The following is a 23478-nucleotide window of genomic DNA, read 5'->3' as shown; positions in this document are numbered from 1 at the left end:
CCTCTAAATACCGTCCTATCGCTCTTCTTAATGTCGATTCTAAACTACTTACTTCTATTCTAGTTTCTAGACTTAAATGGGCACTGTCATGAAAAATTATTTTTGATATGTTGAAGTACTCAAGTACTACAACATATCTCTAAAATACTTATATTAAAAAAAAATGCTTTTAAAACATTTTAAAAGCAATTTGAAATCCGGCCACTAGGGGGTCACCCTCCTGCAAGGTACGGGGGGGGGGGTGCTTGGGTGTTACTCACCGAGCGGCAGGAAGAGGCTCCCCCGCACCTGTCCCTCCCGCATCGGCTCCCGACTCACTCCTTCCCCCATGAAGCTCCTGTCCTGGGTGCCTCCAGTTGTTTGACCACTACAACTCCCAGCATGCCCTGACAGCCAATAGATGTCAGGGCATGCTAGGAGTTGTAGTGGTGAAACAGCTGGAGGCACCCTGTTAGGAGAACTAAGGGCGGAAGTTGCCCCCCCCCCAGCAGGCATCAGTGACGTGGTGCCTGCTGGGGAAGTCTAAATGCCATTTTTAAAATAGTAAAAAAAAAAAATAAAGGCGGGGGGGGGGGGTCTTGGGGATAGAAGAGCAATAGGCAGGGACAGAAAAAAAATAAACATGATGGTGGGAGCTACCCTTTAATTCCTTCTTGCCCTCTCTTGTCCACCTAGACCAGGTGGGATTCATCCCAGGCCGACAGGCACCATTCAGATATTACTAAAACTCCCATGCTTGCCCTAGCATTAGACATAGAAAAGGCCTTTGATACGGTCTCGTGGCCGTACCTGTTTCAGGTATTATCAAAGTTTGGCATCTCTGGTCCCTTTGTTCGCACATTGCATAGCATTTACTTCAATTCCGACGGCCTACTTAAAGCTGCCTTCCACTTCACCCTCATCTATATCTATAGGGAGGGGAACGCGCCAGGGGTGCTCCCTCTCACCGGTGCTTTTTGCGCTTGTGATGGAACCCTTGGTTGCTATTAGAGATAATGTTAATATTAAGGGCCTTGTGGTGGGTTCGGCAGAATATAAAACTAGTCTTTTTGCAGATGACCTTTTACTGACGTTAACAAATCCTTTGGTTACTTTACCTAATTTAATCACGCTATTAGACAGATTTGCTGGGCTGTTGGGGTTGAAGGTGAATGTGGCTAAATCGGAGGTTATGTATTGCAATGTCCCGCCCATGACACGACAATTGATATCACAAAATTTTGGGTTTCACGACTCCTCACATGGCCTGTCCTATCTGGGTGTTAATCTTACTACATCCCTTAAAACTTTATATGCAGCGAACTATCCTCCTCTATTTTGCTCTATTAGAGCTGATCTGACAAGGTGGACAGGGCCTCATATCTCGTGGGTAGGCCGCATAAATGTATACAAAATGGTTATTCTTCCACGTATCCTGTACCTGTTTCGCTCCCTCCCCATCCCGGTAGTGAAAAAAGATATATGCTCTCTTCAACACACTATTTCCCACTACATCTGGAATGGTAGACGGCCCCGCATGAATAAGACTGTTATGCATTACCATAAAAGGGTGGGTGGTCTATCGATTCCCAACCTAATGAAATATTACTACGCTGCTCAACTAGCCCAACTGGCTCTTTCATACGCCACACAGAGTGCCCCTAGATGGGTAGGGCTGGAAGAATCCCTTATCTCTCCTTACTCTTTCTCCACCTTGATGTGGTCCTCTTGTCCTGTCTCAGCTCTTCTCTCCTCTTTGGCGCAGATCACTCTATTTTCCCTGTCTCTTTGGCATCTGGTCCGCTTCAAGTTCTTCCTGCAGTCCCCTATACCTCCTCTCCTCCCCTTCCTTTCTAATCCTGCTTTTCAACCTGGCATTTACACTGCTCCCTATTCGTGGTGGCGTTCTGCTAAACTGGCTAAATTATCTGACCTGCTGGTGGGTAAACAATTGATTACCATGGCACAACTCTGCTCTATACATAAGCCCCCGCCTGGGGAACATTTCCGTGCAATGCAAATCCTATCATACTACTCTTCGTTGGGTCCTAAGGGCTATAAGGTGAATCCTACATTCTATGAGGCGGCCTTGCTATACGGCCCTGCGTTACCAGGCTTGCTTTCCCGCATTTATGCCCATCTAAATGCCCCTCCCGCTGATACAAAACTACGCTTCATGGAAGCCTGGGAGCGTGACCTTCGTGTGACCATATCTTTGCCCCAATGGCATGCCTGTTGCACGGCTATTAGTAAGGGTAGCTGGCAGGTCTCCTTAACCCCTTAAGGACGCAGGACGTAAATGTACGTCCTGGTGAGGTGGTACTTAACGCACCAGGACGTACATTTACGTCCTAAGCATAACCGCGGGCATCGGAGCGATGCCCGTGTCATGCGCGGCTGATCCCGGCTGCTAATCGCAGCCAGGGACCCGCCGGCAATGGCCGACGCCCGCGATCTCGCGGGCGTCCGCCATTAACCCCTCAGGTGCCGGGATCAATACAGATCCCGGCATCTGCGGCGGTTCGCGATTTAAATGAACGATCGGATCGCCCGCAGCGCTGCTGCGGGGATCCGATCATTCATAACGCCGCACGGAGGTCCCCTCTCCTTCCTCCGTGCGGCTCCCGGCGTCTCCTGCTCTGGTCTGTGATCGAGCAGACCAGAGCAGGAGATGACCGATAATACTGATCTGTTCTATGTCCTATACATAGAACAGATCAGTATTAGCAATCATGGTATTGCTATGAATAGTCCCCTATGGGGACTATTCAAGTGTAAAAAAAAATGTAAAAGTAAAAGTAAAAAAAAAGTGAAAAATCCCCTCCCCCAATAAAAAAGTAAAACGTCCGTTTTTTCCTATTTTACCCCCAAAAAGCGTAAAAAACATTTTTTATAGACATATTTGGTATCGCCGCGTGCGTAAATGTCCGAACTATTAAAATAAAATGTTAATGATACCGTACGGTGAACGGCGTGAACGAAAAAAAATAAAAAAAGTCCAAAATTCCTACTTTTTTAATACATTTTATTAAAAAAAAAATTAGAAAAAATGTATTAAAAGTTTTTTATATGCAAATGTGGTATCAAAAAAAAGTACAGATCATGGCGCAAAAAATGAGCCCCCATACCGGAAAAATAAAAAAGTTAGAGGTCATCAAAATAAAGGGATTATAAACGTACTAATTTGGTTAAAAAGTTTGTGATTTTTTTTAAGCGCAACAATAATATAAAAGTATGTAATAATGGGTATCATTTTAATCGTATTGACCCTCAGAATAAAGAACACACGTCACTTTTACCATAAATTGTACGGCGTGAAAACAAAACCTTCCAAAATTAGCAAAATTGCGTTTTTCGTTTTAATTTCCCCACAAAAATAGTGTTTTTTGGTTGCGCCATACATTTTATGATATAATGAGTGATGTCATTACAAAGGACAACTGGTCGCGCAAAAAACAAGCCCTCATACTAGTCTGTGGATGAAAATATAAAAGAGTTATGATTTTTAGAAGGCGAGGAGGAAAAAATGAAAACGTAAAAATTAAATTGTCTGAGTCCTTAAGGCCAAAATGGGCTGAGTCCTTAAGGGGTTAATGGAGACGTCTATTAAAATTCTACACAGAGTCTATATGGTCCCCTCTAGGTTGCACACACTTTACCCGTCAGTGTCACCTCTTTGCTTCAGAGGATGTCAGATTACTGGTTCCATGCACCATATTTGGTGGAGTTGTCCTAAGGTGGCACAATTGTGGAGAAGGGTTCATACGGTATTGGTGGATTTATTTGGTGAACGCATACCCAGCTCTCGGTCCTTTTGTCTTTTAAGCAACAAGCCTAGTAGGATGCCATTCCGCACTTTTCGAATGGCTCAATTCATTCTTTTGTCTACCAGGATACATATAGCAGCCCAATGGAAGTCCCCGTTATTGTCATTTCAGAAGGTTATAGACAAGGTTAACTTTATTATGCTTTGTGAAAAACTGTCTGCCATTCGTGAGAATAGGGTGGAATATTTTGATAAACTATGGGAGGAATGGCAAGCCTCTTCTTATTGTCCACCTATGCAGAATTGCCTTTCTTTGTATTGAACTGGGGGGTGAGGAGTTCCTCCTCCTTTTTCTATGAGCTTGATGCGACCGTTTGGCGATGACCGATCCTGCTGTTAGCATGTACTTGTATTGTCCCCCATATGTGTAAGATGCTTTCCTTGTTTTCCTGCAAAGCGATGAGATGATAAAACCTCCATGTTATCTGTTTTACCTGTTATTATATGGTAACACGCCCGAAAGGGCATCATTACTATTTTACTTTTGTACTGCCATCATTAATCTTTTCAATAAAAGACTCTTGGTTTGAATGTTAAAAACTTCAGATGACGGCGCAAAAAATTATCACTCATACCGCCCCGTACACGGAAAAAGAAAAAAGTTATAGGGGTCAGAAGATGACAATTTTAAACATTAATTTTCATTCATGTAGTTATGATTCTTTTCCAGAAGTCCGACAAAATCACCTATATAAGTAGGGGATCATTTTAATCGTATGGACCTACAGAATAATGTGTTATTTTTACAGAAAAATGTACTGCGTAGAAACGGAAGCCACCAAAAGTTACAAAATGGCGTTTTTAAATTTTTTTTACATTTTGTCCCACAAATATTTTTTTTTTCTTGGTTTCGCCGTAGATTTTTGGGTAAAATGATTGATGTAATTACAAAGTACAATTGGTGGCGCAAAAAAACAAGTTTCATATGGGTCTGTAGGTGCAAAATTGGAAGGGTCATACTTTTTTAAAGGTGAGGAGAAGAAAAACAAAAGTGGAAAAACGTTGAGTCCTTAAGGGGTTAAACTCATTTTCACCTTAAAGGGGTACTCCGGTGGAATTTTTTTTTTTTTAAATCATCTGGTGCCATAAAATTATACAGATTTGTAAATGACTTCTATTATAAAATCCTAATCATTCCAGTACTTATCAGCTGCTGTTTGCTCCACAGGAAGTTTTTGTTTTTGCACTTTTGTTTTTTTCCTTCTGACCTTCTAAAGATCATAATGTGTTAAATTTTGCACCTACAGACCCACATGAGGCTTGTTGTTTTTGCGTCACCAATCGTACTTTGTAATCACAGAAATTATTTTATAACATAATCTGCGGCGAAACAAAAAAAAAATTGTTTGTGGGGTGAAATAAAATAAAAAATCGCTAATTTACCACGTTGTACGGCTTCCGTTTCTATGCAGTGCACTTTTCGGTAAAAATAACACCTTATCTTTATTTTGTAGGTCCACACGGTTACAAGGATACCCAATTTATATAGGTTTTATTTTATTTTACTACTTTAAAAAATTCATGCACCAACATTAATATATTTAAAATTCTCCTCTTCTGAGCTCCATAACTTTATTTATTTTCCGTATACGCGTCTGTATGAGGGTCATTTTTTGCGCCATGGTCTATAGTTTTTATCGGGACTATTTGTATTTTGATGGGACTTTTTTTTTATCACACTTCATTAATATTTTTATGGTATATAAAGGGATCACATGGGATTTTTTTTACTACATTTTTTTAAAAAAAATGGAAATGGGGGGATTCAAACTTTTATTAGGGGAGGGGCTTATTCACATTTATTAACTTTCTTTTTTCTTTTTTATACTTTTTTTTAGCCTCCATAGGGGACTATTACCTGTAATCTTCTGATAGTATATACTGATCAGTGCTATGCCATAACATTGATCATTGTTATCAGTGCTCTGCTGCTTCAGTCTTGGAGTAATAGAACACTGATCAGACGGCGAGGAGGCAGGTAAGGGCCCTCCCACCGTCCTCTCAGCTGATCGGGACATCAGGATTTTGTGGTGATAAAGGAATAAAAGGGATGAATAATTGCACCACATCATGACCACCACCATTACCACCATATAGTGACGGGATAATACTGCCATACTGATACTGAATAATACCCCTGTACACAGACTAATATCCCCCCATACAGTGCCCCCGGCTCTACACAGGCGCTGCAGACCATATAAGTGATTACAGTGCAGTTACATGTAGTGAATCATAGGGGGCGTCTTCCTGAAGTCGTTCTCTTTCCTTTTTGTCCCCACAGAATCTGCCGGAGAAACACGTTAGGCACCGCACGTTTCCAGCACATTTCCCAATTCTTTCCTCAGTGCCCTAAATAGTGTAGATAATGCCAGTATGAAGGCAGATATTGGCAGTAGATAGATAGCGTTGATAGGTAGACGGTGTAGGTAGGTACTGGTGGTAAGTAGATAGATCATTTTACCACAAAAAAAAAAAAAAAATACACATTGGCCCTCATTTACTAACAGGATCCCGACACTTTTTTGTCAGGTTTTGCGCCAGAATTCTGTCTGCGCCAGAATTTGCGCTAGAATCTTGCGCACAACCCGACAAAATCAAAATCACTCAGAGGGAAAAAAACAAAAGAACAAAAGGGGCGTTTTTCCCGACAAAAGGGGCGTGTTCCCGCCAAAAACAGAAAAAACCCTCCGAGTGTGAAGAAAACTCACAGGAAAACCTACAGCTCAGAGAGTGAATCCTGCTACCCCAAGCATGGAACAGGGTCTGTTCCATGTTGGGGGTAGTAGTACAGGGGCTGAGGGATTGATCGCACCGGGTCTCACTTCTGAGACCCGATCCGATCAGATGTTATTAAGCAGGGGAGCGGGCGGCATGTTCTGATCCCCTGCAATGTACAGTAAACTTTCATTTTAAATTTCCCACCAGAAGCCCTGAATGGCCGGGACCGAGGAGCCAATCAGGGCTCCCGGCAGAGTTTTACTATAGAAGCGCTGTGGTGGGCAAAGATGTATAGAATCGCTGGGGGGGGTATATATCTGGCCCCTCCAGCATTTCTATATATCTTTCCCCCTGCTGCGCTATATCAAACTTAGTGCCCGCTGCGCTTCAATAAATGTACTGCCCCCCCAGCGCTATTATATATCTATACTGACCCCCGCTGCGCATATTTATATATATACTGCCCCCCCCCCCCAGTTGCGCATATTTATATATATACTGACCCCCCCAGTTGCGCATATTTATATATATACTGCCCCCCCAAGCTGCGCATGTTAATCTTCATCTTCTCCCTCCCCTGGCTGCCAATGAATGAAAACTCTATTAGTGGGGGAGCAGAAGGCTGCATATCATGCTGTGGGGGTCAGACATATGGATATCTATCTGACCCTCACATCATACATATATAAATGCCGGCTCACCGCTATGAATGACAAGTAAGCTATTAGGACCGGCAGCGCGAGCCTCCCTGCACTGCTGTACTTGTCATTCATAGCGGTGAGCCGGCATTTGTATATGTATGATGTGAGGGTCAGACATATATCCATATGTCTGACCCCCACAGCATGATATGCAGCTGCTGCCCGCTATGAATGACAAACTCTTAGCAGCGTGAGCGGGCAGCAGCCTTCCGCTCCCCCGCTAATAGAGTTTTCATTCATTGGCAGCCAGGGGTGGGAGAGCATGAATATTAATATGCGCAGCTGGGGGGGGGGGGGCAGAATATATATAAATATGCGTAGCGGGGGTCAGTATACAGTGGTCCCTCAAGTTACAATATTAATTGGTTCTGGGACGACCATTGTATGTTGAAACCATTGTATGTTGAGACCAGAACTGTATGGAAACCTGGTAATTGGTTCTAAAGGCACCAAAATGTCATCCAAAAATAGGAAAAAGTGAGGATTAAAGAAAAATAAGTAGATAACAGATATAGATAAAGCAAATTCTTCCATATAAAAGTAATAAAGATCTGCTGGGAGCTGTAATCACTGTCTTTGTCAGTGTTTCCCAAGCAGGGAGCCTCCAGCTGTTGCAGAACTACAACTCCCAGCATGCTTGGAGTTGTAGTTTTGCAACAGCTGGGGGCTCCCTGCTTGGGAAACACTGGTCTATGTAGAGGACAGGAGCTTCTTCAGGGTCCTGTACAGTACACAGTGTCCTAAAAAAGTAACATGGAGCCGCCCTCACCTGATGTCCAAAGGAGCAGCTAACCCTGGGACAGGTAAAGAGTACAGAACATGTAATACCTTTCTGTTCTGTAGGGGGCGCTACCAGACACCAGTCAGTGCATACACTTCAGTAATACAGGTAAAGAGTACAGAACATGTAATACCTCCCTGTACTGTAGGGGGCGCTACCAGACACCAGTCAGTGCATACACTTCAGTAATACAGGTAAAGAGTACAGAACATGTAATACGTCCCTGTACTGTAGGGGGCGCTACCAGACACCAGTCAGTGCATACACTTCAGTAATACAGGTAAAGAGTACAGAACATGTAATACGTCCCTGTACTGTAGGGGGCGCTACCAGACACCAGTCAGTGCATACACTTCAGTAATACAGGGGTTTTACCAGTGAGGCCCGGTGCGATCAATCCCTCAGCCCCTCTACTACTACCCCCAACATGGAACAGACCCTGTTTCATGATGGGGGTAGTAGTACAAGCACTAATGTAGTCAGAATTTGCAGAGACTTTTTTTCTGTCGCACAGAATACATTTTGTGCTACAGAAAAAAACCTGCGACAGAAAGAAAGGGAAATTGGGGACAGATTAGTAAATAGCATAAGAAAAAAAAGGAGTAAAGGACTTGCAAAAACACAAACCGACACTCCACTCTTAGTAAATGAGGGACAATGTGTGGCTTCCATTCTTATGCAGAGCACTTTTCGGTACCAATAACCCGTCATCTATATTGTGTCCAAACAATGACATCGATGCCCAATATATATAGGTTTTGTATTATATTATTATTGGATTATACTGTATTATAACTTTTTGTCATTTTTCTGTAATATTTCCCCCCCCCCCCCCCATAACACTTTATTTTCCTGTATGAGGGATTGTTTTTATTTGCACCGTGATTTGTAGTTTTTGTATAGATTGTTCTTTTGTTTCGCTTTTTATCCTTTTTTTTTCTGCTATTTTTTAACATTTGCGCCATTCACTGTGCGGTTTAATTAACAACATTATATTATAATAGTTCAGATATTTACACCAAATATGTTTATTTTTGTTTACATTATTTTATTCCAAAAATGGGAAAAGGAAGGGGGGGGGGGTGTAATCAAACTTTTATTAGGGGAGGGGCTTTTTCACATTTATTTCAATTTTCTTTATTTTTTTTTATTTACTATTTTTTTAATGCTATAAATCAGTGACCCCAAACCTAAGGCTCTCTGCCTGCTGCAAAACTACAACTCCCAGCATGTTGCACTTTATAGTAGTATAGAACATGGTACAATATGCTGGGAGTTGTACCATGTTTCGGGTCTGCTGCAAAGCCAGAGGCTGTGTCAAGGAATGCTGGGAGTTGAAGTTTTTAACTACATCACACAGCATGCTCTGATAGAGCCTATCAGTTGCGTACCAGGGGGGTGCCACTCACAAGGGGGGTGCCATCCCTGCCATGCGTCCGACCGTCGGTGTCACTCACTGTGAAATACTGTTATACCCACCCAATTGTGCCCCCCCCCCTGCTGGACTCCGAAGGGGTTCATTTGTGCCTGGAGTCAATCTGTCACTGATACGTGACGCCGAGGGGGCGTGGGTGGAATGTGTCGGACGGCGGAGCTGCCCTGACGTCTATTACGTCAGCTGTCAGGACTGGTCCCAGGCATACCGGTTCAGTGAAGCGTGTATGAGGAACGAGCAGGATGATCAGGAACAGCAGGGGTGAGTGGTGCACCCTGCTGGGAGAGCTATGGGGGGGCGGGGGGATGGAGAGGAGAGGGGAGGGGGGAGAAGAGAGGAGAGGGGGTGGTGTGGTGTTATTATTGTTGTTTGAGAGACTGACATGAGGCAGACATGTGGCACAGTAATGTGGGAGTTGGGGTGGGGGGATGATGAGGCTGAACCCCCATTACTGTGTATCATGTCTTCATCATCCCCCAACCCCCCCATTACTGTGCATAATGTCTGCATCAACAACCCCCCAACCATCCCATTACTGTTCCTTCCTCATGTCTACATCATTACCCCCCCAACCATCCCATTACTGTTCCTTCCTCATGTCTACATCATCACCCCCCCAACCATCCCATTACTGTTCCTTCCTCATGTCTACATCATTACCCCCCCCAACCATCCCATTACTGTTCCTTCCTCATGTCTGCATCATCACCCCCCCCAACCATCCTATTACTGTTCCTTCCTCATGTCTTCATCATCCCCCAACCCCCCCCCCCATTACTGTGCATAATGTCTGCATCAACACCCCCCCAACCATCCCATTAATGTTCCTTCCTCATGTCTACATCATCACCCCCCCCCAACCATCCCATTACTGTTCCTTCCTCATGTCTGCATCATCACCCCCCAACCATCCCATTACTGTTCCTTCCTCATGTCTACATCATCACCCCCCCCCCAAACCATCCCATTACTGTTCCTTCCTCATGTCTACATAATCACCCCCCCCAACCATCCCATTACTGTTCCTTCCTCATGTCTGCATCATCATCCCCCCAACCATCCCATTACTGTTCCTTCCTCATGTCTGCATCATCACCCCCAACCATCCCATTACTGTTCCTTCCTCATGTCTGCATCATCACCCCCCCCCAACCATCCCATTACTGTTCCTTCCTCATATCTGCATCAACACGCCCTCCCAACCATCCCATTACTGTTATTTCCTCATGTCTGCAACACCCCCCCCCATCTATCCCATTACTGTTCCTTCCTCATGTCTACATCATCACCCCCCAACCATCCCATTACTGTTCCTTCCTCATGTCTGCATCAACACCCCCCCAACCATCCCATTACTGTTCCTTCCTCATGTCTACATCATCACCCCCCCCAACCATCCCATTACTGTTCCTTCCTCATGTCTGCATCATCACCCCCCAACCATCCCATTACTGTTCATTCCTCATGTCTACATCATCACCCCCCAACCATCCCATTACTGTTCCTTCCTCATGTCTGCATCAACACCCCCCCAACCATCCCATTACTGTTCCTTCCTCATGTCTGCATCACCCCCCCAACCATTCCATTACTGTTCCTTCCTCATGTCTGCATCATCACCCCCCCAACCATCCCATTACTGTTCCTTCCTCATGTCTGCATCAACACCCCCCAACCATCCCATTACTGTTCCTTCCTCATGTCTGCATCATCACCCCCCCAACCATCCCATTACTGTTCCTTCCTCATGTCTGCATCAACACCCCCCCAACCATCCCATTACTGTTCCTTCCTCATGTCTACATCATCACCCCCCCCAACCATCCCATTACTGTTCCTTCCTCATGTCTGCATCATCACCCCCCCAACCATCCCATTACTGTTCCTTCCTCATGTCTGCATCATCACCCCCCCCAACCATCCCATTACTGTTCCTTCCTCATGTCTGCATCAACACCCCCCCAACCATCCCATTACTGTTCCTTCCTCATGTCTACATCATCACCCCCCCAACCATCCCATTACTGTTCCTTCCTCATGTCTGCATCATCACCCCCCCCAACCATCCCATTACTGTTCCTTCCTCATGTCTGCATCAACACCCCCACAACCATCCCATTACTGTTCCTTCCTCATGTCTGCATCATCACCCCCCAACCATCCCATTACTGTTCCTTCCTCATGTCTACATCATCACCCCCCCCAACCATCCCATTACTGTTCCTTCCTCATGTCTGCATCATCACCCCCCAACATCCCATTACTGTTCCTTCCTCATGTCTGCATCAACACCCCCCAACCATCCCATTACTGTTCCTTCCTCATGTCTGCATCATCACCCCCCAACCATCCCATTACTGTTCCTTCCTCATGTCTGCATCAACACCCCCCCCAACCATCCCATTACTGTTCCTTCCTCATGTCTGCATCAACACCCCCCCAACCATCCCATTACTGTTCCTTCCTCATGTCTGCATCAACACCCCCCCAACCATCCCATTACTGTTCCTTCCTCATGTCTGCATCAACACCCCCCCCCCCAACCATCCCATTACTGTTCCTTCCTCATGTCTGCATCATCACCCCCCCAACCATCCCATTACTGTTCCTTCCTCATGTCTGCATCAACACCCCCACAACCATCCCATTACTGTTCCTTCCTCATGTCTGCATCATCACCCCCCAACCATCCCATTACTGTTCCTTCCTCATGTCTACATCATCACCCCCCCAACCATCCCATTACTGTTCCTTCCTCATGTCTGCATCATCACCCCCTAACATCCCATTACTGTTCCTTCCTCATGTCTGCATCAACACCCCCCAACCATCCCATTACTGTTCCTTCCTCATGTCTGCATCATCACCCCCCAACCATCCCATTACTGTTCCTTCCTCATGTCTGCATCAACACCCCCCCCCCAACCATCCCATTACTGTTCCTTCCTCATGTCTGCATCATCACCCCCCCAACCATCCCATTACTGTTCCTTCCTCATGTCTGCATCAACACCCCCCCAACCATCCCATTACTGTTCCTTCCTCATGTCTGCATCAACACCCCCCCAACCATCCCATTACTGTTCCTTCCTCATGTCTGCATCAACACCCCCCCCCCCAACCATCCCATTACTGTTCCTTCCTCATGTCTGCATCAACACCCCCCCCCAACCATCCCATTACTGTTCCTTCCTTACGTCTACATCATCACCCCCCCCCCCAACCATTCCATTACTGTTCCTTCCTCATGTCTACATCATCACTCCCCCAACCATTCCATTACTGTTCCTTCCTCATGTCTACATCAACCCCCCCCAACCATCCCATTACTGTTCCTTCCTCATGTCTGCATCATCACCCCCACAACCATCCCATTACTGTTCCTTCCTCATGTCTGCATCATCACCCCCCAACCATCCCATTACTGTTCCTTCCTCATGTCTGCATCAACACCCCCCCCAACCATCCCATTACTGTTCCTTCCTCCATGTCTGCATCAACACCCCCCCCAACCATCCCATTACTGTTCCTTCCTCATGTCTGCATCAACAGGCCCCCCAACCATCCCATTACTGTTCCTTCCTCCATGTCTGCATCAACACCCCCCCAACCAACCCATTACTGTTCCTTCCTCATGTCTGCATCAACACTCCCCCAACCATCCCATTACTGTTCCTTCCTCATGTCTGCATCAACACCCCCCCAACCATCCCATTACTGTTCCTTCCTCATTTCTGCATCATCAACCCCCAACCATCCCATTACTGTTCCTTCCTCATGTCTGCATCATCACCCCCCAACCATCCCATTACTGTTCCTTCCTCATGTCTGCATCACCCCCCCCCAACCATCCCATTACTGTTCCTCCCTCATGTCTACATCATCACCCCCCCAACCATCCCGTTACTGTTCCTTCCTCATGTCTGCATCATCACCCCCCCAACCATCCCGTTACTGTTCCTTCCTCATGTCTGCATCATCACCCCCCTAACCATCCCATTACTGTTCCTTCCTCATGTCTGCATCATCACCCCCCAACCATCCCATTACTGTTCCTTCCTCATGTCTGCATCAACACCCCCCCAACCATCCCATTACTGTTCCTTCCTCATGTCTGCATCAACACGCCCCCCCATTCCATCCCATTACTGTTCCTTCCTCATGTCTGCATCAGCACCCCCCAAACCATCCCATTACTGTTCCTTCCTCATGTCTGCATCAACAGGCCCCCCAACCATCCCATTACTGTTCCTTCCTCATGTCTGCATCATCACCCCCCCAACCATCCCATTACTGTTCCTTCCTCATATCTACATCATCACTCCCCCAACCATTCCATTACTGTTCCTTCCTCATGTCTACATCAACACCCCCCCAACCATCCCATTACTGTTCTTTCCTCATGTCTGCATCAACACCCCCCCCAACCATCCCATTACTGTTCCTTCCTCATGTCTGCATCAACACCCCCCCCCCCAACCATCCCATTACTGTTCCTTCCTCATGTCTGCATCAACACTCCCCCCCAACCATCCCATTACTGTTCCTTCCTCATGTCTGCATCAACAGGCCCCCCCAACCATCCCATTACTGTTCCTTCCTCATGTCTGCATCATCACCCCCCCCAACCATTCTATTACTGTTCCTTCCTCATGTCTGCATCATCACCCCCCCCCAACCATCCCATTACTGTTCCTTCCTCGTGTCTACATTATCACTCCCCCCAACCATTCCATTACTGTTCCTTCCTCATGTCTACATAATCACCCCCCAACCATCCCATTACTGTTCCTTCCTCATGTCTACATCATCACCCCCCAACCATCCCATTACTGTTCCTTCCTCATGTCTGCATCATCACCCCCCCCAACCATCCCATTACTGTTCCTTCCTCATGTCTGCATCAACACCCCCCCAACCATCCCATTACTGTTCCTTCCTCAGGTCTACATCATCACCCCCCCCCAACCATCCCATTACTGTTCCTTCCTCATGTCTGCATCATCACCCCCCCCCAACCATCCCATTACTGTTCCTTCCTCATGTCTGCATTATCACCCCCCCCCCAACCTTCCCATTACTGTTCCTTCCTCATGTCTGCATCATCACCCCCCCTTCCCAACCATCCCGTTATTGTTCCTTCCTCATTTCTGCATCATCACCCCCCCCAACCATCCCATTACTGTTCCTTCCTCATGTCTGCATCATCACCCCCCCTAACCATCCCATTACTGTTCCTTCCTCATGTCTGCATCAACACCCCCCCCAACCATCCCATTACTGTTCCTTCCTCATGTCTGCATCAACACCCCCCAACCATCCCATTACTGTTCCTTCCTCATGTCTGCATCAACACACCCCACCCCCCCAACCATCCCATTACTGTTCCTTCCTCATGTCTACATCATCACTCCCCCAACCATTCCATTACTGTTCCTTCCTCATGTCTGCATCATCACCCCCCCAACCATCCCATTACTGTTCCTTCCTCATGTGTACATCATCACTCCCCCAACCATTCCATTACTGTTCCTTCCTCATGTCTACATCAACACCCCCCCCACCATCCCATTACTGTTCCCTTCCTCATGTCTGCATCATCATCCCCCCCCACCATCCCATTACTGTTCCTTCCTCATGTCTGCATCATCACCCCCCCCAACCATCCCATTACTGTTCCTTCCTCATGTCTGCATCATCACCCCCCCCCCCCAACCATCTCATTACTGTTCCTTCCTCATGTCTGCATCATCACTGTTTTATGGGCTACCTGTCCAAATGTTGCAAAAACTACAACAGCCGTCTACATTAGCTGTCTGGGCAGGCTGGGATTTGTAGTTTTGCAACATCTGGAGGTCCACAGTTTGGACATCACTACATATGTGTTAGTATTATATTCATAGGCAGGGGTGTGGAAAATAAAAGAAAAACTACTTGTCCAAGGGACTAAAGCGGAACACAATCTACTTGTCCCTCAAGAAAATCCACTTGTCCTGGTAGATGAAATAATTTCAACCAAAATAGTCTGACCCCCCCCCCACTAGACCACCAGGGATGGATCTAAGATCCTTTAGACACTGCTGACAGCGGTGATCTAATGGGTTAATAGGTGATCGCAGTATGTCAGGCTATTAGCGGCCGGAGAGCTGTAGCTCCTCTTACACCTGAGCCCAGAAAAGTCTAGATGTAACTTTTTGATCACCTTATAAAAATTTCTCATATGAAGTGACCAAAAATGAGCAATTCTGGACTATTCTTTACATTTACACCGTTCACCGTACTGTTTAATTAACATTATATTTTAATAGCCTGGACATTTCCACATGCAGCGATACCACTTATGTTTATATTTGTACATTATTTTTATTTAAAGAAAATTGGAAACTTTTATTAGGAAAGGGGCTTATTCACATATATACGCACTTATTAAAATATTTTAATCACTATTTTTCAGTCTTCATAGGGACTTATGTGTTACTGGGGGGGGGGGGGTGTTCTGCTTCTCCAGTTTATGTGCTGCATTTTGTGTCAGAAAATGCTGGAAGTTGCATTTAGTTACTAGATAACTACAACACCCAGCATGCCCTGATACAGCCTATGGTTGTGTGGGTGTTGCAGCATGTTGTACTGTATAGTATTACAGTTATGGTTATTGTGGAACATGCTGGGAGTTGTAGTTTGTGTCAGCTGCAGAGCCATAGTCTGTGTCAAGGAATACTGGGAATTACAGTTAGTAACTACAACACCCAGCATGCCCTGATGCAGCCTATGGCTCTGCAGCTGACCCGAACCAAAACTACAACTCCCAGCATGTTACAGTTTAGGTTATGGTGTAACATGCTGGGAGTTGTAGTTTTGGTTCGGAGCGTGTTTGTCTGCATCCGTGGGGCTCTTGGTTGGCGGGTGAGTATGAAGGGGAGGATTCTGGGGGTGCAATTCAGTGCGGGTGCAACTAAAAATAAATAAAATTAGATGGCACAACTGCCCTAATGCCCGACGTGACAGTCCGCTCCTATACAAAACATACATGCATACACATATCATACATGCACCAGCCACTGCCCCCATATCATACATACACACACACCCCCGCCACTGCCCCCCTCCCACATCATACATTACATACACTCACATTATACATATACACCATACATATGCACACATCATACATACACCTGCCGCTGCCCACCCCACACATCATACATTACATACACACACACCATACATATACACCATACATATGCACACATCATACATTCACCTGCCGCTGCCCACCCCACATCATACATCACATACATACACACATCACACTTAGACATCATACACACATCATACATTACATACACATCACACATAGACAGACATCATACACTCACACCATACATATCCACCAGTGTTTCCCAAGCAGGGTGCCTCCAGCTGTTGCAAAACTACATCTCCCAGCATGCCCAGCGCATGCTGGGAGTTGTAGTTTTGCAACAGCTGGAGGCACCCTGCTTGGGAAACACTGATATACACCATAGATATGCACACATCATACATACACCTGCCGCTGCCCACCCCACATCATACATCACATACACACACACATCATACATTACATACACATCACACACAGAGACATCATACACACAGTATACATTACATACACATCATACACACATCATACATTACATACACATCACACACAGACAGACCTCATACACACATTATACATTACATACACATCACATATAGAGACATCATACACACATTATACATTACATACACATCACACATAGAGACATCATACACACATTATACATTACATACACATCACATATAGAGACATCATACACACATTATACATTACATACACATCACACATAGAGACATCATACACACATTATACATTACATACCCATCACACATAGAGACATTATACACACATCATACATTACATACACACATTATACATTACATACACATCACACATAGAGACATTATACACACATCATACATTACATACACATCACACAGACAGATATCATACACACATCATACATGACATACATATCACACATAGAGACATCATACACACATTATACATTACATACACATCACACATAGAGACATTATGCACACATCATACATTACATGCACATCACACTTAGACATCATACACACATTATACATTACATACACATCACACTTAGACATCATACACACATCATACATTACATACACATCACACACAGAGACATCATACACACATAGAGACATTATACACACATCATACATTACATACACACATTATACATTACATACACATCACACATTGAGACATTATACACACATCATACATTACATACACATCACACAGACAGATATCATACACACATCATACATTACATACACATCACACACAGACAGACATCATACACACATCATACATTACATACACATCACACATAGACAGACATCATACACACATCACATATACACTCACACCATACATATACACCAGTGTTTCCCAACCAGGGTGCCTCCAGCTGTTGCAAAACTACAACTCCCAGCATGCCCAGGGCATTTTGGGAGTTGTAGTTTTGCAACAGCTGGTTGCACCCTGGTTGGGAAACGCTGATATACATCATACATACACCTGCCGCTGTCCCCCCATCATACATTACATACACACATCACACATACACTCACACCATACATATACAGCCACCCTTCCTGCCGCCGCCGCCTGTATTCTCGGCCTCCTCACCTGAGCCGCCATGAGTGGACATCAGAGCTGTAGTAACCGCTGGTGTGAGGTGAGATTTCCGTCCTCCCCCTCACCCCCCCCTGCTCTGTGTTTTCCCCGTACAAACAAGAAACCTCCACGTGGTGGATTAGGTCCTGTGGAGACAGATCAGGAGAGGGGGAGGGATAGAGCTGTGTGCGGGGGATGGAGCTGTGTGCGGGGGATGGAGCTGTGCACGGAGCTGTCTATATCCTTTCTCTCACCCTGCTGTGTCTTCTGAGCTCCGTCCATCCTCCGGGAGGGGAGATAAGGGAACTCTGCAGTCAGCTGGAGGCTGCCGCCCCCTCCATACACTCTGAGCGCCGGTGGGAGGTGTAGACTTCCATCGGCTTCTGCGCCTCACACCGACATTAAAGAAAAATAAAGGGGAAGTGTGTCTGTCCCTGCTAGCCCGATACAGGGCTAAATCTATGAACAATTCACCTGCCCGGCGCCCAAAACTACTTGTCCCGGGCGTCGGGCGATAGGATTTCCACATCCCTGCATAGGGTACATGTGTGGTAGTATTATATTCATAGGGTACAGTGTGTGGTAGTATTATATTTATAGGGTACAGTGTGTGGTATTATTATATTCAGAGGGTACAGTGTGTGGTAGTACATTCAGAGGGCACAGTGTGTGGTAGTATTTATGGGGTACAGTGTGTGTGGTAGTATATTCAGAGGGTGCAGTGTGTGGTAGTATTATATTTATAGGGTACAGTGTGTGGTAGTTTTATATTCAGAGGTTATAGTGTGTGGTATTATTATATTCAGTGGGTACAATGTGCGGTATCATATTCAGAGGGTACAGTGTGTGGTAGTATTATATTTATAGGGTACAGTGTGTGGTAGTATTATATTTATAGGGTACAATGTGTGGTAATATTATTTTTATAGGGTACAGTGTGTGGTAGTATTATATTTATAAGGTACAGTGTGTTGTAGTATTAGATTTATAAGGTACAGTGTGTGGTAGTATTATATTTATAGGGTACAGTTTGTGGTAGTATAATATTTATAGGGTACAGTGTGTGGTAGTATTATATTTATAGGGTACAGTGTGTGCCAATATTATATTCAGAGGGTACAGTGTGTGGTACTAATATATTTATAGGGTACAGTGTGTGGTGGTAGTAGTAGTATTATATTTATAGGGTACAATGTGTGTTAGTATTATATTTATAGGGTACAGTGTGTGGTATTATTATATTCAGAGGGTACAGTGTGTGGTAGTATATTCAGAGGGTACAGTGTGTGGTAGTATATTTATAAGGTACAATGTGTGGTAATATTATTTTTATAGGGTACAGTGTGTGGTATTATATTCAGAGGGTACAGTGTGTGGTATTATATTCAGAGGGTACAGTGTGTGGTAGTATTATATTTAGAAGGTACAGTGTGTGGAAGTATTAGATTTATAGGGTACAGTGTGTGCCAATATTATATTTATAGGGTACAGTGTGTGCCAATATTATTTATAGGGTACAATGTGTGGTAGTATTGTATTTATAGGGTACAGTGTGTGGTAGTATTATATTCAGAGGGTACAGTGTATGGTAGTATATTCAGAGGGTACAGTGTGTGGTAGTATTATTTATAAGGTACAGTGTGTTGTAGTATTAGATTTATAAGGTACAGTGTGTGGTAGTATTATATTTATAGGGTACAGTGTGTGGTAGTATTATATTTATAGGGTACAGTGTGTGCCAATATTATATTTATAGGGTACAGTGTGTGGTAGTATTATATTCAGAGGGTACAGTGTGTGGTAGTATTAGATTTATAAGGTACAGTGTGTGGTATTATATTCAGAGGGTACAAAGTGTGATAGTATATTCAGAGGGTACAGTGTGTGGTAGTATATTCATAGGGTACAGTAAGTGGTAGTATTATATTTATAGGGTACAGTGTGTGCCAGTATATTTATAGGGTACAGTGTGTGGTAGTATTATATTCATAGGGTACAGTGTGTGGTAGTATATTCAGAGGGTACAGTGTGTGGTAGTATTATATTTATAGGGTACAGTGTGTGGTAGTATTATATTTATAGGGTACAGTGTGTGGTATTATTATATTTATAGGGTACAGTGTGTGGTAGTATATTCATAGGGTACAGTAAGTGGTATTATATTTATAGGGTACAGTGTGTGCCAGTATTATATTTAAAGGGTACAGTGTGTGGTAGTATTATATTTATAGGGTACAGTGTGTGGTATTATTATATTCATAGGGTACAGTGTGTGGTAGTATATTCAGAGGGTACAGTGTGTGGTAGTATATTCAGAGGGTACAGTGTGTGGTAGTATATTCAGAGGGTACAGTGTGTGGTAGTATTATATTTATAGGGTACAGTGTGTTGTATTATATTTATAGGGTACAGTAAGTGGTAGTATTATATTTATAGGGTACAGTGTGTGCCAGTATTATATTTATAGGGTACAGTGTGTGGTAGTATTATATTTATAGGGTACAGTGTGTGGTAGTATTATATTTATAGGGTACAGTGTGTGGTAGTATTATGTTAAAAGGGGACCGTGTATGGCAGTGTTATATTCAGAGAGCACAGTGTGTGGCAGTATTATATTCAGAGAGAGTGTCTGGCAGGGTTATGATAATAATTGTTTTCATATAGAGGATCAGAATGCGCTGAAGCAGGAGGTGTAATTAAGGGGGAGGGGGAGGGAGGCGGTGTAATTAGTGGGGGGAGGGAGGTGTAATTAGAGGGGGGGTGCCAAACAAAGGGTCCGCCCCGGGTGCCAAATGCTCTAGGTACGCCCCTGCAGCCTATGGCTCTGCAGCTGACCTAACCCAAAACTACTCCCAGTATGCCCTGATATGGCCTATGGCTCTGCAGCTGACCAACCCAAAACTACATCACCCACCATGCCCTGATACAGCCTATGGCTCTGCAGCTAACCTAACCCAAAACTACTCCCAGCATGTTTCACCATATACTAGTATAGTAAAAGTAATTGTGCAACATGCTGGTAGTCGCATTTTTGGGTCTGCTGCAGAGGTATAGGCTGTATGAGGGCATGCAGGGTGGTGTAGTTGGTTGGTTAAGGGGTTACAAAGTAACAAAAACTATGCAAACTGAGTATCCTTGTGATTGTATTCACCTGAGAAATAATTTCACCGCACAGTGAATGAAGGATCGGCGCCGCAAAAAATGTTATGGCAAAATAAAGAGTTTTGGCTCTCAGAGGAAAGCTTAAATTTAAGGGGTTAAAATTAATTCTGTGTTATGCTTGGCAGATTCTTATACCAGGAGATCAGAGGAGAATCTTATATCTTCAGATTATAAAGCAGATGATGATATCACACAAGATACATATGAAGAACATTCCATTATCCCAGATACACCCTCAGCCCTTCACAGCCAAGATCTGTCATCTCATCCTTATATACAGGTCCTGTCTTCTCATTCATCACAGAAAAGTCACAGAAGGAATGTTGGACATCAACAAGCTCACACAGGAAAGAAACACTATTCATGCTCAGAATGTGGGAAATGTTTTCCTTTTAAATCAGGTCTTGTTATACATCAAAGAACTCACACAGGAGAGAAGCCATTTCCATGTTCAGAATGTGGAAAATGTTTTACTCAAAAATCATATCTTTTTGAACATCAGAGAACTCACACAGGAGAGAAGCCATTTCCATGTTCAGAATGTGGAAAATGTTATACTCAAAAATCATATCTTGTTGAACATCAGAGAACTCACACAGGAGAGAAGCCATTTCTATGTTCAGAATGTGGAAAATGTTTTACTCAAAAATCATATCTTGTTGAACATCAGAGAACTCACACAGGAGAGAAGCCATTTCCATGTTCACAATGTGGAAAATGCTTTACTTGTAAATCAAAACTTGTTAGACATCAGAGAACTCACACTGGAGAGAAGCCATTTCCATGTTCAGAATGTGGAAAATGTTTTACTGCAAAATCAAGTCTTGTTAATCATCAAAGAACTCACACAGGAGAGAAGCCATTTTCATGTTCAGAATGTGGAAAGTGTTTTTCTAAGAGATCAAGTCTTGTTTATCATCAAAAAACTCACACAGGGGAGAAGCCATTTTTATGTTCAGAATGTGGAAAGTGTTTTATTGAGAAATCAAGTCTTGTTTATCATCAAAAAACTCACACAGGGGAGAAGCCATTTCCATGTTTAGAATGTGGAAAATGTTTTACTATTAAATCAAGTCTTGTTTATCATCAAAGAACTCACACAGGAGAGAAGCCATTTTCATGTTCAGAATGTGGAAAATGTTTTACTCATAAATCAGATCTTGTTAAACATGAAAGAACTCACACAGGACAGAAGCCATTTTCATGCTCAGAATGTGGGAAATGTTTTACTGAGAAAAAAACACTTAACAGACATCTAAGAATTCACACAGGAGAGAAGCCAATTCAGAGCAATACATGATGCAGATATCACATCTATATATTAACCATGTACATAGGATATCTGACATATATCATATACTGCAGGGGTCTCAAACTGGCGGCCCTCCAGATGTTGCAAAACTTCAACTCCCAGCATGCCTGTGAGGGGAGTCAGCTTGTTATACATTTTTATATAACCTTTTATAATAATCCTTCATATGATTATACGCCATTTTGTATATCATCGGCCATGTTGTCTATAGTCCACCATCTTGTCTATGTTGCTTCATTATGAACTGAGTGTGAACTTTACCAGAATTATAACCAGGAAACTTGTAAACAAGAACCACAACTGCTGAGCGTACAGAAAACTCCAAGGCTACTGAGTCTGAAGACGTTCACACTTCCCGTCCTTCCTACTTAGAGATAAGACGCCTGTTTGTAACCAGGTATCATTGGGGAGTTTGCCGTCCCTTCATCTTTGCCTATAAGAATTCTGCTGTATGTAGTAAACGTCAGAAGACGCTGTATACAGATCCCAGTCTGTGTCATTTCTTCCAATCTATCAGGCCTGATTGATAAAACATTTCCAATTTGGCCTCGAACAGCAAATGTACCTGAAGCAATGGGTTAAATTCCTTAACATGGCCGACAACGGTTATCTGCAGCCAACGGCTGTCCGGGCATGTCCTGGCATGCTGGGAGTTAAAGTTATACAACATCTGGAGGGCCACCAGTTTGAGACCCCTGATATACTGCATCTCCAAACTTGTTACCAATTGTTAATAAAAGTTTTCTTGCTCATATTATTTATTATTCTTATATTCATCTCCGCACACTGGACTTATAATAAATGTAATATTGTCCCTGACG

At 44.0% G+C, this 23478-nt stretch overlaps 2 protein-coding genes across 2 annotated transcripts in view; one reads left to right on the top strand and one right to left on the bottom strand.

Annotated features, from left to right (window-relative positions):
• LOC130298252 (zinc finger protein 850-like) overlaps window positions 1-23478 on the bottom strand; it is a 411906-nt gene that overhangs the window by 243090 nt on the left and 145338 nt on the right. The window lies entirely within an intron of this gene.
• LOC130298277 (uncharacterized) overlaps window positions 1-23478 on the top strand; it is a 73683-nt gene that overhangs the window by 7664 nt on the left and 42541 nt on the right. The window contains 1 exon segment of the mRNA XM_056551206.1: window positions 21471-22634. Within this exon segment, the coding sequence (XP_056407181.1) occupies window positions 21471-22634 (1164 nt within the window).

Source organism: Hyla sarda (genome assembly GCF_029499605.1).
Source record: "Hyla sarda isolate aHylSar1 chromosome 1 unlocalized genomic scaffold, aHylSar1.hap1 SUPER_1_unloc_7, whole genome shotgun sequence".
In the NCBI taxonomy this organism is placed as follows: Eukaryota; Metazoa; Chordata; class Amphibia; order Anura; family Hylidae; genus Hyla; species Hyla sarda.
This window is presented reverse-complemented; position numbering and strand designations above follow the sequence as displayed.